The sequence below is a fragment of the Ceratotherium simum genome, chromosome 20 (genome assembly GCF_057802395.1).
Source record: "Ceratotherium simum simum isolate JZ-2026a chromosome 20, ASM5780239v1, whole genome shotgun sequence".
Lineage (NCBI taxonomy): Eukaryota > Metazoa > Chordata > Mammalia > Perissodactyla > Rhinocerotidae > Ceratotherium > Ceratotherium simum.
In genome coordinates this window covers 55,579,715-55,598,530 of record NC_141919.1, presented here as the reverse complement: position 1 = coordinate 55,598,530, position 18,816 = coordinate 55,579,715, and the positions used below count along the sequence as shown (strand labels likewise).

General features: G+C 46.4%; 1 protein-coding gene across 6 annotated transcripts in view; it reads left to right on the top strand.

Moving 5' to 3' along the window:
• The window catches only part of WNK2 (WNK lysine deficient protein kinase 2), a 117,984-nt gene that overhangs the window by 85,189 nt on the left and 13,979 nt on the right, over nucleotides 1–18,816 (top strand). For 4 of the 6 annotated variants that reach the window (XM_087444810.1, XM_087444807.1, XM_087444808.1 and 1 more), the window contains exons 23-26: nucleotides 72–763; nucleotides 16,054–16,268; nucleotides 17,251–17,439; nucleotides 18,141–18,239. In XM_087444810.1, the coding sequence (XP_087300936.1) occupies nucleotides 72–763; nucleotides 16,054–16,268; nucleotides 17,251–17,439; nucleotides 18,141–18,239 (1,195 nt within the window). The remainder of the gene's footprint in view (nucleotides 1–71; nucleotides 764–16,053; nucleotides 16,269–17,250; nucleotides 17,440–18,140; nucleotides 18,240–18,816) is intronic. The other 2 variants (XM_087444809.1, XM_087444811.1) reach the window with 2 other exon arrangements.

Here is an 18,816-nt window from a genome sequence, read left to right as displayed (position 1 = left end):
GCTCTGCCGGTTGGTGGCGTTTGCCCTCTCTGGTGTTCACGTGGAATCTCTTTCTGTCTCTGTTTCTCAAGGATGCCCCCGCTTCTGCCATCCCTGCAAGTCTGGAGCCCAGAGACTGGAGCAGCGGAGTCCCCAGGGAAGCTTCAGCTGAGCCCACACGGAGCTGTCTGGGGACACTGACAGAGGGCGGCCAGGCCAGCCACCCCGAGATGCCTGGTGCTCTGGCCTCGGGGTCCCCGCGGAAGTGGCCAGCACAGCAGGATGGCAGCTCGCCAGCCAAAACTGTGGGTCGGTTCTCTGTGGTCAGCACCCAGGACGAGTGGACCCTGGCCTCCCCCAACAGCCTGCGGTACTCAGCCCCACCGGATGTGTACCTGGACGAGGCCCCCCACAGCCCTGACGTGAAGCTGGCCGTGCGGCGGGCGCAGACGGCCTCCACCATTGAGGTCGGTGTAGGCGAGCCCGTGTCCAGTGACTCCGGGGACGAATGCCTGCACCTGAGGCCGCCCGTGCAGGAGCATGCCTCCCTGCCCGGCAGTGGTGGCAGCATGGCCAGTGACTTCGTGAAGAAAGCCACCGCCTTCCTGCAAAGGTCCTCACGGGCTGGCTCCCCAGGCCCCGAGACACCAAGCAGGACTGGTGTGAAGGTCCCCACCATCAGCGTGACCTCCTTCCACTCCCAGTCATCCTACATCAGCAGTGACAATGACTCAGAGATCGAGGACGCTGACATCAGGAAGGAGCTGCAGACTCTGCGAGAGAAGTAGGTCTTGTGGGTCAGAGTGGCAGCCTGCACAGGGCCCGGGCTGCAGTGTTGGGGAGGCACCAGGCAGCTGAAGTCCAGGTGCCACTGTGTCCACTTGGAGCTGCTTGGGCCGAGTGACAGGGCTGAGGCGATGTCCCTGCTGGTGGTCAGCCTGGTCCCTGGTCTCCAGGGGCTGTACCTCCCTCCTCTTGTGGCCGTCTCCTCCTCCTGTGGCCATGCCCTCCTCCTGTAGCCCTCCTCCTGGGGCTGTCCTCTCCTCCTGTGGCTGTCCCTTCCTCCTGGGGCCATGCCCTCCTCCTGTAGCCCTCCTCCTGGGGCTGTCCTCTCCTCCTGTGGCTGTCCCTTCCTCCTGGGGCCATGCCCTCCTCCTGTAGCCCTCCTCCTGGGGCTGTCCTCTCCTCCTGTGGCTGTCCCTTCCTCCTGGGGCCATGCCCTCCTCCTGTAGCCCTCCTCCTGGGGCTGTCCTCTCCTCCTGTGGCCGTTCTCTCCTCCTGTGGCCGTCCTCTCCTCCTGTGACCATCCCCTCCTCCTGTGACCATCCCCTCCTCCTGTAGCCCTCCTCCTGTGGCCGTCCTCTCCTCCTGTGGCCATCCCCTCCTCCCGTAGCCCTCAGCAGGACAGCCCTGGGGTCGCCCAGACACAGGTTTCTTCATACTCACTCTCCCCTAGCAATTGTCCGCTGCCCCCGCTGTGGTCGGGGACACCGAGATGCACATGGCACCCTGAAGTCTCCTTCAGGGCAGGAGGCCCAGTGTGGTTACTGAGGTGTGTAGAGGCTGGTGTCCTGGGGAAGGAGTGGCCGTGGGCTGAGAGCTCTTGGAATGGGCCCTAGAATGGCAGAGGTGCATGCCAGCGCTCCCCATGGTTTGCTCCAGGGGCCGTGGGTGTGTGGGGAAGAGCGCCTCCTGTCCCCTGCCCGCCCCTGCCCCCAGGACTGGACCCCACCCTGCGCCCTGACCTCTGGCCCCGCCTACCCTGGCCTAGCCCCACCCTTACCTTTCCCTCAGCCACACTCACCCCTGTCCCCTGCCCTGCCCTTCAAACCACCACCGACTCTCCCGGCCACAGGTGGTCAGGAGCCTCAGACTTGCTGGATGCTTATAGCCCCCTCCCCCTGGTGCCCTGCGACAGCTGAGGGCTGGGCACAGTGGCCATTGAGGTGCACGCATCCAGGAAAGGGGTGTCCAAGGGGGCATGAGCTGGGCCCTTCAAGGGCGGGGGGGGCTCGCTGTGCACTCTCAAAGGGGGTCATCCTGGGAGCCTGAGGTCAGCAGGAGCAAAGGGTAATGGGGGGGAGCCTGGACGCAGCCGCCCTCTGCTGTGAGGGGAGCTGTGGGGCGCAGGAGGGTCTGGGTGCAAGAAAATCAGGGAGGAACTGCTGTGAGCTCTGAGGGGGCGGGGCCTGGAGGTGCAGGGGGCCTGGAGATGAAGGGGGCCTGGAGGTGCAGGGGGCCTGAAGGTGAAGGGGGCACCTGGAGATGAAGGGGGCACCTGGAGATGAAGGGGTGGGCCTGGAGATGAAGGGGGGACCTGGAGGTGAAGGGGGCCTGGAGGTGCAGGGGACCCTGGAGGTGCAGGGGGAGCCTGGAGATGAAGGGGGCCTGGAGGTGCAGGGGGGGCCTGGAGGTGCAGGGGGGCCTGGAGGTGAATGGGGGGGCCTGGAGGTGAATGGGGGCCTGGAGGTGAAGGGGGGGGCCTAGAGATGGGGGCAAGGGAAGGGGAAAGGAAAATGGGAGAAGCACCTCACAGAAAAGGGCTCCGGGAGCCCAAGAAAGAGGGAAATCAAGGATAAGGAGCCCAGGCTTTGTCACCTGGTGGGAGGGCCGTGCATCCCAGTGGAAAGGGTGACCGTTTAGAAGGGGGCAGGAGATTTTGGACCTAAGTTGAGAGGATTTGGTGCCATCTGATGGGATGTAGGCTTCCTTGCGGCAGACCCACTGGGCGCCGTGTGGGGAGGCAGGTGCCCGGTCAGCCAGCATTGCGGTTCTTAGAGCCCCAGGAGCCCCAGGCGTTGAGACGCCTGCTCCAGCTCCTGAAGCAGGGTGGAGGGAAGGCTGGGCTTCAGGGCAGGAGTCTCCGAGTGTGGTCTCCCCCTAGTCCTCCTGAATCAAACGCTCCCCCACCGACCCAGCATCCCTTCCCCCTCTGCCAGCTTTCACCTGGAAATGGCACATCTTGTTAGAAGCTAATCTGATGCAACAACAGTTTGCTGGTGTCAACTGAAAAAGTAAATCAGCCGGTTGTTTTATGCACAGAGTGAGTTTATTCGGGAATATCCAAAGAATTGCAGTTTGGGCTGTGCATATCATGATGGACCATAGGCAAATCCAGCAAGCAAAAGAGAGGAATGCTATTATATAGAGAAAAAGGAGGAGGTTGGGAGGGGTTGTTTTGAACGAAAGTCCATTGGAGGAAAGCGAGAATTCAGGGTGATGACAGGTTCTCATTGGCTGAGTTGCTGGAGTGGTGGATTTCCTCCAGGAGAGGCAATGCACCTCTTTCCTGTTGGGGCCTGTAGTTGACCATTCTTTCCTGCTCAGGCTTCTTCTTGTTGGAGTGTGTAATTGACCATCTTCCTGTAATGGACCTCCAGTGGTACTGTGTGGGAGCGCCCCCTTCTGGCCTCCTGACTCCATTTTATATGAGGTTTCCCTTGGTTAATTTTCACATTTTTCCCTTTTGATCAAGATCTTTCTCCAAAAGCATCGGTGATCAGCAGTCGGGTTCTCTCACATAGTGGTCTTGTCCCTCAGGGCCGGGAAGGACCTTTCCTGGTTGTTGTGTCCCACGGTGGAAGGAAAGTGCACAGCAGTTGCAAACCGTTTAGGCCACATTTGAGTAACAAGGAGGGTTAGGAGGGAGAACTCTCAGGCACTTCCCATCTAAAGTTTGTATTTCTCCAAGATTGCAGGAGTTGGAGATCATCTCAGAGTGCTGAGCCAGCATCACCTTATTGGGTACATCATTTTCACAAAATGTTTGACAGGCAACAAAATACAAAACTTAAAATAATTATACAAAACAGAATTAAAAGTAACATGACAATTCCAAATTGTATGATGGTTCTAAAGTAGGAGCTCAAACCTGAAGGTAGTCAGCTAAATGGAGTGGACCTATGAGAGGCTTCTTCGTTTTGAAGAGAAAATAGAATGGGAAATACAGTAAGAGCACGCTAAAACTGAAAGAATTAACTGAGTGCATTGTGAAGACACAGCACAGGAATAGACATGAAACAATAGCTGATGAACTGTTTGCAAAAATAGCAGAAACTCCAAAGATGTATTAAAACAGTATTGATATCTGAAAAGAACTACTTGAGAACCAAATGTGTTATTGATAATACAGTGTGTAGGGTTGCAAATTTAGAGACCATGGATTTGAGTAAGAGTCAGTTAATAGTCCAGATGAAAGAAAGACTTCTGTGAATTCTGAACCTTCTGACACTTTAGAAAAAGCAAGTGAAAAGATTAATTTGTTTGGGATCATGACGAGGCTGTTTCCGAAAGGCCATAATCAAAAGAAGAGGTTTCCCCCTCTTGCAAGGGTTTGGGGAAAGCAGACAAGGGCATTGTCTTTCCATGAAAGAGAGAGAGAAGAAGCAGCAGTGGGAAGAGGGTGTACTGGCCTGGTCCAGTCGTCTTGGGAAAACTGTCTGCTTCAGATGTTGGCTGCTTCTCTTCCGAGTCATTTTGATTTGGAGATCCCCAGTGCTTATACAGCACTGCATGTCAGGTGGAGCCTTCCTCAGCTGTGAGGTGTGTACCCAAGGCTCGAGTCCCTGAAGTTTGGCTGCCATCTGGATAGTCAGGAGGACCTGGGATAGTCCCTTCCAAGGAGATTCCAAGAGCAGTGAGAAAATTGGAAGTGTTAGTTTGGAGAATGATAGCCAGGCATTTAAGGAAACTAGAAGAATTTAGGATCCAGTCCACCTTACAAGTATACGACAAGACCTTAAAGACAAACAATAGGACTAGAATTTAATATCTACGAAGATGCAAGCATAATTTCTCTCCCCCAATTACCCCCATTTTTATCAAAGATAATCATAGTAAATATCTGAGTCTCTCTCAAATATGACATTCCAGTCAAAGCCCTGGTGATATAGCCAATATTTCCAGTTGTGTTCTAAGGAGAATAGATTCTCATTGAATTTATGCAAATACACATGTTGTCATGAAAAGAATACCTAAGAGTTTCCAAATTCTGGAGGGATCAGGTAGGGAGAAAAAGATAAAGATACATTTGTTGTAAAGATAAATTTTCTCAAAGGAGAGGAGAAAGGGGGTCCTTTAAATCTAGTTCAGTGTGATCTTAAAGTTATCAAATACTTCTGTACAGTATTTGACAACATCTTCTCCATGAATTTCCCTGAAGATAAAACATATTTGCAGAAGCATCAGAGTAATACAGTAACTGTCTGTAAGTGACAGACTTAAAAACAGCAAGGGTTAAAGATCTGATGAAAGCTCATTATAACATAATTGACAAGTGAATTTGATCATTTCTGTAACATATATTTTAAAATTATGGCTGATAACATTGTACCAGGACATATCAGAATTTTAGGAATTTTTATACAATTTCTAGAACATTTATTTTAATAACATTCACCTATACAATATAACCTAAGAAGTTTATCATCATTTACTTGACAATGCTTCTCATGTAATTTGACACACCAAATAAGCCTAATTAGTTTAACATCTCCTTTTTCATAAGAAGAGAGAACAAATCCTTTGAGAAGTCCCAGGGTGTCTCTGGAAATTACTAATGTTACTTTCAGGTCAAAAAGACTTTAATTTAGAATTTGATTTTTGGAAAGTTTGTCAAAAATATCAAAAGGTTTTGGACATTTGACAAAATAGGATCACAGAAAATTATGAAGCAATACTTAATTATTTGTTTAACCAAAGTCACAGATTTCAAAGACAAATTTCAAAGTGACAGATTTCAAAGAAGGTTGCCTAGCTGCAAAAACCTTTTTAGTAGAAAAGACTCAGCTTTTAACATAAAGCACAGAAAATAGTTCTGATAAAAAACAAAAAGGTAAGGAAAAACCTTTCACAAGCTCTTATCAAGAGCAGACCAATAGCATAAGTAAACTTTGTCCTTTTTACAGATGAAAGAAAATTGTTTCAGTTTTACATCAGTACACTATTGATATTAAAGCTTATTTTAAAACTTTTATAGCAATTTTATTTAATCTCATCTGGCTTAATCACATATAAAATTTCTTTCCAAAGATTCCTGTTTCACAAACCTTCTACAACTTTTGGTTTACCTTTAGATTTTGTCCTTTCTTATTCTGGCAACCATTTTACTTTAGGACAAAATTGCTTTCTCTCTCTTTTTTTCAATTATTTTATTGAGGTCATAATGGTTTATAACATTGTGTAATTTCAGGTATTTATTATTATTTATCAGTATCTGTATAGATTGCATCATACTCATCACCAATACTCTAATTTTTATCCATCACCATACATATGTGCCCCTTTACTGCTTTCACCCACCCCCAGCCCCATTCCCCTCTGGTAACCACTAATCTGTTTTCATTATCCATGTGTTTGTTTATCTTCCACTTATGAGTGAAATCATGCGTGTGTTTGTCTTTCTCTGTCTTCTTTATTTCGCTTAACATAATACCATAAAGGTCCATCCATGTTGTTGCAAATAGGACAATTTTGTATTTTTTATGGCTGAGTAATATTCCATTGTATATGTATACCACATCTTCTTTATCCATTCATCAGTAGATGGTCGCTTGAGTTGCTTTCACATCTTGGCTATTGTGAATAATACTGAACATAGGGGTAGCATAAGTCTCTTTGAATTGTTGATTTCAAGTTCTTTGGATAAACACCCAGTAGTGGGATAGCTGGGTCATATGGTATTTCTATTTTTAATTTTTTGAGAAATCTCCATACTGTTTTCCATAGTGACTACATCAGTTTGCATTCCCACCAGCAGTGTATGAGGGTTCCCCTTTCTCCACATCCTCTGCAACGTTGGTTATTTTTTGTTTTGGTAATTTTAGACATTCTGATAGGTGTAAGATGATATCTTATTGTAGTTTTGGTTTGCTTTTCCCTAATAATTAGTGATGTTGAACATCTTTTCATGTGCCTGTTGGCCATCTGTATATCTTCTTTGGAGAAATGCCTGTTCATATCCTCTGCCCATTTTTTGATCAGGTTGTTTGTTTTTTTGTTGTTGAGTTGTATGAGTTCTTTATATATTTTGCGAATTAACCCCTTGTCGGATATATGATTTGCAAATATTTTCTCCCAGCTGGTGGGTTGTCTTTTCATTTTGTTTCTGGTTTCCTTTGCCTTGCAGAAGCCCTTTAGTCCAGTGCAGTCCTATTTGTTTATTTTTTCTTTTGTTTCCCTTGCTTGAGTAGACATGGTATTCGAAAAGATGGTGCTGAAACTGATTCCAAAGAGTGTACTGCCTATATTTTCTTCAAGGAGTTTTATGGTGTCACGTCTTACCTTCCATTTTGAGTTAATTTTTGTGTATGGTGTAAGATATTTGTCTATTTTCATTCTTTTGCATTTGGCTGTCCAGTTTTCCCAGCACCATGTATTGAAGAGATTTTCCTTTCTGCATTGTATGTTCTTGGTTCCTTTGTTGAAGATTAGCTGTCCGTAGATGTGTGGTTTTATCTCTGGGCCTTCAGTTCTGTTCCGTTGATCCATGTGTCTGTTTTTTTTTTTTAATTTTTATTTATCCCCCAAAGCCCCAGTAGATAGTTGCATGCCACAGCTGCACATCCTTCCAGCTGCTGCACGTGGGACGCGGCCTCAGCATGGCCGGAGAAGCGGCGCGTCGGTGCGTGCCTGGGATCCGAACCCGGGCCGCCAGTAGCGGAGTGCGAGCACTTAACCGCTAAGCCACGGGGCCAGCCCCCATGTGTCTGTTTTTCTGCTAGTACCGTGCTGTTTTGATTGCTGTAGCTTTGTATTATATTTTGAAGTCAGGGATTGTGATGCCTCCAGCTTTGTTCTTTCTTCTCAGGATTGCTTTACCTATTTGGGGTCTTTTGTTGTTCCGTATAAATTTTAGGATTCTTTGTTCTATTTCCATGAAGAATGTCATTGGGATTCTGATTGGGATTGCATTGAATCTGTAGATTGCTTTAGGTAATATGGACATTTTAACTATGTTTATTCTTCCAATCCATGAGCATGGAATATCATCCATTTCTTTATATCACTTTCTGTTTCTTTCAATAATGGCTTATAGTTTTCAGTGTATAGGTCTTTCAGCTCCTTGGTTAAATTTATTCCTAGATATTTTATTCTTTTTGTTGCGATTGTAAATGGGATTGTATTCTTGAGTTCTCTTTCTGCTAGTTCGTTATTAGTGTATAGAAATGCAACTGATTTTGTAAGTTGATTTTGTACCCTGCAACTTTGCTGTAGTTGTTGATTATTTCTAATAGTTTTCCAGTGGATTCTTTCTTTAGGGTTTTCTATATATAGGATCATGTCATCCACAAACAGTAGGAGTTTCACTTCTTCCTTTCCAATTTGAATAACTTTTATTTCTTTTTCTAGCCTAATTGCTCTGGCCAAAACCTCCAGTACTGTGTTGAATAGGAGTGGTGAGAGAGGGCCCCCTTGTCTTGTTTCTTTTCTCACAGGGATGGCTTTCAGTTTTTCACCATTGAGTATGATGTTGGCTGTGGGTTTGTCATATATGGCCTTTATTATGTTGAGGTACTTTCCCTCTATACCGATTTTATTGAAAGTTTTTATCATAAATGGATGTTGGATCTTGAAATGCCTTCTCTGCATCTATTGAGATGATCATGTGATGTTTATTCCTCGTTTTGTTAATGAGGTGTACCACATTGATTGATTTGCAGATGTTGAACTTGTGTTGCCTTGTGTCCCTGGTATAAATCCCACTTGATCATGGTGTATGATCCTTTTAATGTATTGCTGTATTCGGTTTGCCAATATTTTGTTGAGGATTTTTGCATCTACATTCATCAGTGATATTGGCTGGTAATTTTCTTTCTTTGTGTTGTCCTTGTCTGGTTTTGGGATCAGGGTGATGTTGGCCTCATAGAATGAGTTAGGAAGCATTCCATCTTCTTCAGTTTTTTGGGGATAGTTTGAGAAGGATAGGTAGTAAATCTTTGAATGTTTGGTAGAATTCTACAGAGAAGCCATCTGGTCCTGGACTTTTGTTTTTTGGGAGGTTTTTGATTACTGTTTCAATCTCTTTACTTGTGACTATTCAGATTTTGTATTTCTTCTTGATTCAGTTTTGGGAGATTGTATGAGTCTAAGAATTTATCCATTTCTCCTAGGTTATCCAATTTGTTGGCATATAGTTTTTCATAGTATTCTTTTATAATCCATTATATTTCTGTGGTATCTGTTGTAATTTCTCTTCTTTCATTTCTAATTTTATTTGTTTGAGCCTTCTCTCTTATTTTCTTAGTGAGTCTGGCTAAGGGTTTGTCAATTTTGTTTACCTTCTCAAAGAACCAGCTCTTAGTATCATTGATCCTTTCTGTTTCTTTGGTCTCTATTTCATTTATTTCTGCTCTAATTTTTGTTATTTTCCTCCTTCCTGACTTTGGGCTTTGTTTATTCTTCTTTTTCTAGTTCTGTTAGGTGTAGTTTAAGATTACTTATTTGAGATTTTTCTTGTTTGTTAAGGTGGGCCTGTATTGCTATGAATTTCCCTCCTAGAACTGCTTTTGCTGCATCCCGTAAGAATTGGTATGATCTATTTTCATTTTAATTTGTCTCCAGATTTTTTTTATTTCTCCTTTGATTTCTTCATTGATCCATTTGTTGATGAGTAGTATGTTATTTAGTCTCCACATATTTGTGACTTTCCCAGCTGTTTTTTCTAGTTGATTTCTCATTTCATAGCATTGTGGTTAGAAAAGATGCTTGATATGATTTCAGTCTTCTTAAATTTATTGAGGCTTGCCTTGTTTCCCAACATATGGTCTGTCTTTGAGAATGTTCCATGTGCACTTGAGAAGAATATGTACTCTGCTGTTTTTGGATGCAATGTTCTATATATATCTATTAAGTCCATCTGGTCTACTGTTTCATTTAAGTCCACTATTTCCTTGTTGACTTTCTGTCTGGCTGATCTATCCATTGATGTAAGTGGGGTGTTGAGTCCCCTACTCTTATTATGTTGCTGTTAATTTCTCCCTTTAAGTCTGTTAATAGTTGCTTTATATACTTTGGTACTCCTGTTTTAGGTGCATACATATTCATAAGTGCTATGTTCTCTTGGTGGAATGTCCCTTTTATCATTATATACTGCTCCTGTTTATCTCTTACTGCCTTTTTTATCTTGAAGTCTGCTTTGTCTGATATAAGTATGGCAACGCCTGCTTTCTTTTGCTTACCATTTGCTTGGAGTATCACCTTCCATTCCTTCACTCTGAGCCTGTGTTTAGAGCTGAGATGTGTTTCCTGGAGACAGCATATTTTTGGGTCTTTTTGTGTGTGGGGTTTTTTGTTTTTTGGGTTTTTTTTGGTGAGGAAGATTGGCCCTGAACTAAGATCTGTTGCCAATCTTCTTTTTTCTTGAGGAAGATTGTCCCTGAGCCAACCTCTGTGCCAGTCTTCCTCTATTTTGTATGTGGGACGCTGCCGCAGCATGGCTTGATGAGTGGTGTGTAGGTCCATGCCTGGAATCTGAATTCGTGAACCCTGGGCCTCTGAAGCAGAGTGCATGAACTTAACCACTATGCCACAGGCCAGCCCCTAGGTCTTGTTTTTTAATCCATCCAGCCACTCTGTCTTTTGATTGGAGAATTCAATCCATTTACATTTAGGGTGATTATTGATATATGAGGGCTTAATACTACCATTTTATCTCTTGTTTTCTGGTTGTTCTATATTTCTCTTGTTTCTTTTCCCTTGTATTTCTGACTGCAATTTTAGTTTAGTGGTTTTCTGTGATGGTTTTCTCTTTATTTATGATTTGTGTCTCTGCTCTAATTTTTTGTTTAGTGATCACCATGAGGTTTGTATAAAAGATCTTGTAGAGAAGATAATCCATTTTCTGGTATCCTCTTATCTCCATTAGCCTAAGCTGGTTCCATCCCTTTCCTCTTCTCCTTCTAAGTTATTGTTGTCACAAATTATTCTGTTTTGTGTTTTGAGTTTGTGATTAAAATGAAGTGTTTATAGTTATTTTTGATGCTTTCCTTCCCTTTATCTTTTATGTTGTAATTAAGCAGATTTGCTAACCTGTTCTGATAGAGATTTGCAATTTTCTGATTTTTTCTGTCTATTTGTCTCCTTGCTCAAGGCTTTGTAAACCTTTGCCTTTTTGTTTCAGGTATGTAGGCATCCTTGATCATTTCTTGTAAGGGAGGTCTAGTGGCAATGAACTCCCTCAGCTTTTGTTTATCTGGGAAAGCTTTTATTTCTCCATCATATCTGAAGGATAGTTTCACTGGATAGAGTATTCTTGGCTGAAAGTTTTTATCTTTCAGTATTTTGAATATATCATTATAATCTTTCCTTGCCTATAAGGTTTCTGCTGAGAAATCTGCTGAAAGCCTGATAGGGGTTCCTTTGTAGATTATTCTCTGCTGCCTTGGTGCCCTTAATATTTTTTCTTTGTCATTGACTTTTGCCAGCTTTACTATTATATTGTTTGGAGGAGGTCTTTTTGCATTGATGTAAATAGGAGTTCTAGTTTCTTCATATAGTTGTAAGTCCAGTTCCTTCCCCAGGTTTAACTTAGGGGAGAGAGACTAAGGGAACAGCTCACTCTACCTTGATGCTGATGTCACCCCCTCTTTTTCTTTTCAACGAATTTATCTGCATACCTCATATTTTTTCTAACTAAAACACACATCCTACTTTATTTGCATCTAATAGCTTTAATCACATATGTTAATTAGAATTCTTAACTCTTAGGATCCTTGATTCCTAGTGAAAAGTAAGAACTAAGCAATTGTGGACTAGTAAATTTATACATTTTATAATTTCTAGAAGCATGTACCCTTTTCAATAGTGCCATCTTTCAACGTGGAACAAGACATGGTTACTAAAAGGCTCAAATTTATCTTCAGTTTTTCTACAATAGGAAGCCCAAAGTAGATAGACCTCTGTTCAGTAATTAATGTTTTACTATTTTATGTTGTTTGGAAAATGATCCAGATTTTCAATGAAATTCTATCATTTAATTTAACTTAGCAAAAATTCTAAAGTTTGAAGATACTGAAAAGATTTGGGGATGTTATTTTTAATCACACATACCATAAAACATAATTATTGCACCTAAAAACTTTTATCCTATTTTCATCTATCTAAATAATTTGTTCCCAAAAATTATGTTTAGATTATTCACAGAAACTTCATGAGATGTTAGACAAAGTTAGCCATCATCTCAAGCAAATTTTCTTGTTGAAAAATTGTGCAACAGAGATAATATGAACTTATTTGACCAATAAAACCATGTAGAATAAAAGTATTATATTTAATGTTGATAACTCTAAAGACACAACTGTTTCAATTAAACCAACAAACTTAAAATAGCTTTAATTTTCAATATTTTACCAGATCACATGAACCTAAAAAGATTAGTTTCTATTATATTTCTGAGAATTTTTAGGAATATTTAATTAATATAAGCACTTACTTTTCCTTAAGCCAATTAAATAGCACTCTTTTACAAATTAATTTTGGCATTACCACCCAGAGGTAGAAAAATATCATGGACATACGTAAAATATAGATAGACACAGATACCTGATAGCTTTTGTTTTAAAAATTTCAACCATGTCTTATGTACAAAGTTCAAAGGAATAGTTGGATCCAAATTGTGTTTCTGGCAGATGGACTAAGTTAGGGTTACTTGCTCAGATGGCCAGAGAAGCACTAGAGAAAAAGGGGATTTCAGATAAAGGAAAAGGGGTTAGTAGAAGAGTTTTGGGAAAGGAGCAGAGAAGCAAATCATCTACATGTTGGATCAAAGAATGTCGAGACACTGAAAATAGCAGTTGGGGATGATGTGTCAAGTGGGAATCAGCATTCAAGTGCTACTGTTGTAAGTAACAAATGTAGACCTTCTGAAAATAATGCTTCCTCTTTGGACTCTAACAGAAATTCAGTAGGCTCACAGAAAAGTAAAGTACTTTCTCAGAATTTAATAAAATCACTAGAAATTGTTGATTCAGAAATAAGATGAGAATACATTGAAGAACAAGTTGTGTGCCCTTACCAAAAGCCTACGGAATCTCCCTGGAACTCTTTACACAAGAGATAAAAGATTCACACTGAAGGGCTTCCTTTCTGGGAGAGGTTTTGAAGGATCTGTTTGAACTTCAACATGGGGTGCTCTGTGGATTCTGTCGGTGTCAGCTGTGGATTTTGCCACAGGGAGGTGGGCTGATGAGCTGAGCTAACAGCATCAGTGATAGAACAAATAGAAGATGTTGTAGGGTCATTTAATTTCTCCAGCTGGCTATTTTGGTTATTGCTGTCACTGCTGCTATCAAATTCTAGAATTATTGCCCCTTTTGGGAGAAATAAATTCCAACATGATACTTTTCTAGAAAGTCTAGGGCTAATAAATGAATAGGAGGCAGAGGAACTAAGGAGAAAGGGTGGGTTTCTCTCAAAGGGCCTAAACAAAAGGGAAGAGGTTCAGAGGTAGGAACTTCTTGAGGTCATTAGAGAGTCCCACTGTTTTAACCATTTTAGTACCCCGAGGCAGGGGCTGCTTTACAGCAGTGGGGTTGCATGCCCTATCTGAGGAGTTGTTTCTCTGATTGGGAAGGGTCCCTGTAGTTCCTTGGAGCCCCGGAAGTTTGGTGAGAGAATTAGAATGGGGAAACTGAGGGAATAGAGGAGGTGGAGGCAGTGCAGAAGGGAAGAAAGAAGATGGCACTGGAGGTGGGGCCTGAGCATAAGACAAAGAAAACAGGGGAAGGGAAAGAGAGGCCTCAGAAGCCATTTTGTCTTCCCTCAGTTTTTTAGTTGTTTTGGCTAATTTAGATACACCATCTTGTAATGAGGTGATTTTAGAATTTTGTGCACGTTTGGAAGACTCCAGGTGTAAACTGAAATAAACATATCGTTCATTTTGCTTAATTTTAGAGCCACGGTCTTCCAATCCAATTTGGTTTTAAGAAAACTGAGTTTGGGTGGATCAAAAGTTCCCCATAGTGGCCATTGTAATTCTTGTCTACTCTCGGTCAGTTTGGCCCACTTAGTTAAAAATGTGCATGTAGGGGGCCAAGAGTTCTTAAACATAAACCAGGCCAGGGTCCCTGAAGGAGGGCTGCCCTCAGAACATTTAGACGACTGGGATCCCATTTCTGAAATTTCCTCTGAAAACACAAGAAAGTTGCTCAATTCCTAGCCCTATCCCCAAAGGAATCTAAAAACAAAAGAAAAGTTGCTGGATTTCTAGCCCTGATTCCAAAAAGAATCTGAAAATCAAAGAAAAACTCCTGGATTGTCAGCAAGCCTGAGCCCCAAAAGGAACTGTGCTGCCTTCAGAAAACAACTGAGTACTCGCCGAGGATGATGCCTTGAACCCAAGGCCAGAGCCTTGAACTCGGAGGACAAAGTCCCTCCCTCAGAGGACAAGCCTCTCTAGATCCCGAATAAAGTCTGAGAGCTCAGAACACAAAGGGAGCGGAGCTCAGAATCCAAGAGGAGACTCACCAAACTGAAAGCAGATGGCAACTCACAGAAGCAAAGAGCACAAGGGCTTCAATGCAGGCACCTCGCTTGGTTCCGGGGGTCATCGTCTCTTGGGCATCACCTCCTTTGGATTCTACTTCTGACACCATACATGTCAACTTAAAAAGTAAATCAGCCAGTTGTTTTACGCACAGAATGAGTTTATTCGGGAATAGCCAGAGAATTGCGATTCAGGATGTGCATATCATGGTGGACCATAGGCAAATCCAGCAAGAAAAGGAGAGGAATGCTATTATGTAGAGAAAAAGGAGGAAGTTGGGAGGGGTTGTTTTGAACGAAAGTCCATTGGGGGAAAGCAAGAGTTCAGAGTGGACAGGTTCTCATTGGCTGAGTTGCTGGAGTGGTGGATTTCCTCCAGGAGAGGCAATGCACGTCTTTCCTGTTGGGGCCTGTAGTTGACCATTCTTTCCTGCTCAGGCTTCTTCTTGTTGGAGTGTGTAATTGACCATCTTCCTGTAATGGACCTCCAGTGGTACTGTGTGGGAGCGCCCCCTTCTGGCCTTCTGACTCCATTAAATGAAGTTTCCCTTTATTAATTTTCACACTGTTTAGAGAGTCATTTTTCTAAAACAATCTGGCAGCCATCAAAAAGGTAAAATCTGTACTTGCTTTCTTATGTCCAACGATGAAAAACACGTTTCCCAACCCTTCGCGGGGGAGATGGGCCTAGGGTGAGGCTGCAGGGCTAGTCCCTGGCCGGGGTGGCCGGGGCCCATCAGATACAGCTGCGGGGCTGGCATCTGGCCCAGCACCATGTGAGTTGCAGGAGGGCAGGGCAGCGGGCGAAGGGAGTGGCCAGGGGCTTGGCCAGCGTGTCCCTCAGGGAGGCCAGTGAGGACCACCTGGCCCTCCCCTGACTTGTTCTAGAAACTGATCCTGACCACAGCCAGAGATCCCACCCACATCTTAGTGGCAGCTTCCCACCCATGTGACCTCAGCTCCGCTCTGTATGGGGGTGGTGTTGCTTGCGGGGATCAGCCTGAGAGCCCCCTGGCAGAGAGGCCTGGAGCCCGGGCCCCAGGCCCCTGGCTGATGACACGTGTCTTGTAGACGTGCTCATGCGGGCGTCCACTCATCTGAGACGTCTCTTGTGCTCTTGGTTCCCTCACGTGGAGGAAAGAACACTTACTTGCCTGATAAGCAGAGGCAGCCTCCCAATTCTGAGCACTGATCATTTTTCTCTTCACCTGTGTTTGTGTGTAGGGTTCGTATTGTGAACATAAATTTGTGAAGTCGTCCACACCCTCCCCAACCCCCACTGCCGCCCACCACCACTAAAAATGTGCAACAGTGTTACAAGTTTGGATATCTGAAAACTTGAAAACCTGGATCTCCTTAGGCTGGCCTTCGTGCACTGCTGTGTCCTTGGATGTGTTCATGCCAGAGGCCCCAGTGATGCCCACTTGGTTTAGATGTAATCAGAAAGTGACATTTAAATGCCCCTGTGTCCCTTCCAAGCCTGTCTGCCCACTCCTCACCCGTCCTACCTGCTGCAGGCTCTCCTGGAGGGGCTGCGTGTGTTGGGAACGACCAGATGCCCAGCTGCCCTCCCTCTTCCTTCCCCTCCTGCAGGCACCTGAAGGAGATCTCGGAGCTGCAGAGCCAGCAGAAGCAGGAGATCGAGGCCCTGTACCGCCGCCTGGGCAAGCCGCTGCCTCCCAACCTGGGCCTCTTCCACACGGCGCCCCCAGCTGGCCGCCGGAGAAAGACCAGCAAGAGCAAGCTGAAGGCGGGGAAGTTGCTGAACCCGCTGGTGCAGCAGCTCAAGGTCGTGGCCTCCAGCACAGGTTGGCTGTCGCCCTCCTGGCTGGCTGGGGCAGGGGCGCACACTGGGATGGGAGCAGGGAAGGCCCGATGCAGGTGCGGCACTCAGACTTGGAAGAGGGCTTCTGGAATCTCCTTTCACTGGAGCAGGGAAGCCTTTGCAGGCCACTGAGGGCCAGGGCCTCTGCCCCCATGCCGAGAGGGAAGGACTCTGAGTGGGCAGGCGTGCTTGGAGCCAGGCCTCAGCCCCAAAGGGGGTGCTCCATCAGGAGGTGAGGGGACCCCGGCCGCCCATGGGCTGCAGTGTGTGAGGGAGGAGGCTCAGGGTCTCCAGAGCTGGGGGCTGCTCTCCCCCTGCTGCGTCTCCCTGCAGAGCGCTGCCTGAGACAGGGCTGCTTCCTCTGGCCGGTGTCTCAGGCATATGTCACCTGCTGACAGTAGGGGTCGAGCAACTGCCTTTGTGGGAAGGGGAGAATGCTGAGGACCCCTGGGTGTGTTGACCAAGATGCCCGGCACTGAGGCCGCACGCTGACCCTGAGTACCCGCACTCTGGGGTGGGGACCAGTGAGCTGAAATCCCCAGGTGTGCCAGGCAGGCAGCTGGCGGTGAGTGACCGTCAGCCCTCTCTCTCAGTGCTGTGGATAACCCACAGGTACACGTCCACAAACTGCAAGAGTTACAGGAATTCCATGCCGGTTCCTAGGGCTCGTTAGAGTGAGGAAGTCCACGGGCCCCACTGGGCCCAGGTGAGCATCTCCAGGGGAGCCTGGGCCACTCGGCGCCTTTGCACATATGCCTGGCCCCGTACTAGTGATTGGTGGAGACTGCGCTCGTTTTCCTTCATCTTCCTGCCACCCCCACACGGGCGACCAGCCACGTGCCCATTGCCTGTGGGGGCTGAGCTTCCCCGAGGTCACCCAGCAAAGAGCAGGGAGGACGGCGTGCCCACACCGGCTAGTCTGTCCTGCCGCGCCTCATCGTGCCTGTCCCCCTTCTCCCCCCCAGGTCACTTGTCAGAGTGCGGCAGAGCCCCTCCTGCTAAGGACCCTGCCCACGCGGGGGCGGGGCCCACGGCAGCTCCAGACCCGAGTGGGAAGGCAGTTCAGACTCAGCAGCCCTGCTCCGTGCGGGCCTCCCTGTCTGCGGACATCTGCTCCGGCTTAGCCAGTGATGGAGGCGGAGCGCACGGCCCAGGTGACTCCCAGCTTGCTGTCCCCGAGCATGTGCTAGCCTAGCCGCGTAGGGCCTAGTGGCGTAGAGGGGACTTGAGCTGCGGCCAAGGCTGCTGAGAGCTTCTTAAAGAAACAACAGTAGTCGTAGCCTTTGAACGAGGAGTGGAGGGCCCGCCCCACAGAGTCTTGCTGGGAGTGGCTCAGTGGGAGGCTGCTTTGCTAGAGCCAGCCTTTGGGAAGGCGTGGGACCACCTCGAGGTCAGACACGTGGCTGCGGTGCGCTCTGCGCCGGTTCCCAGGCACTGGCCCGCCCTGCCCCACCCTGCTCCCCGCTGAACACAGGTCCTTCTGTTGGGGGGGCCAGCTGGGAGGATCAGGGCACAGCTCTCGAGCTGGGAGTTTGGCCTTGAGGAGGACGTGCTCGTCACCGCTGCCGTGGATGCAGCAGCTGTGCAATGAGGTGTTCCACCCCACCACCTCTGTCCAGAGAACATCTCTATCCCCCCACCCGCCCCGCACGCTCTCCCGGGGTCCGCTTCTCTTCCGCTCCAGTGTGCCTCCTTTCTGTTACGTGGTCCATGGCCGTGGTCCTCCGGGCTGGGCTAGGTGGAGCCATGGATGCTAAGTGGCAAGGCGAATGTGGCTGGTGGTGTGTAGGAGGAATCCCAGAGACTGTACTTGATGCCTGTCTCTCTGTTCTCTTCCCTCTATATTCATTTGCAGGCTGGACGGTTTACCACCCAACGTCTGAGAGAGTGACCTATAAGTCTAGTAGCAAACCTCGCGCTCGATTCCTCAGTGGACCCGTGTCTGTGTCCATCTGTCTGTATTTGTTCTTTTGTATTTTATCACCTCCTGGCCCTTGGTTTCTCCCCTGCCTCCCTGTCTTCATTACCTTCCATATACTGTGTGGGCTGCCTCCCCCGCCCCATTGAAGTCACCTATTGAATACTGAAAACAGAACCCCATCCATGCCCACCCTCTGGCCCAGAAAGCGCCGGTGCATGCTCTCGGCTCGTACCCAGGCGCCAGCATGTGCAGCGGCTTGTCCACTCCCAGCCTCTGGTGCTCTGCCCCCAGACTCCCAAGGCGCTCTGCATTTCTCTGGTCACTCGTTTGTTTAATGTTTGTTTTTTTTTTTTTATGTTGGACGTAGTTTTATTTCTGTTGCGATTGTGGCAAATATACACGTCTGCTGTCCCCAGTTCCAGCGACAACAAAAAGACAGCCTCGGCCTTCTCTAGACGCATGGTGTGTTTCACACGTGTCTGGACTCGGAAGACATGCGTGTAGCAAGCCGAGACAGTTCTAGAAGGTCACTGGAGGGTGTAACTTCTGTACAAGGGCCGTATCACAACATTCAGTCCTGTTAACCCACCGCCCGGCTCCCTGCATGTGG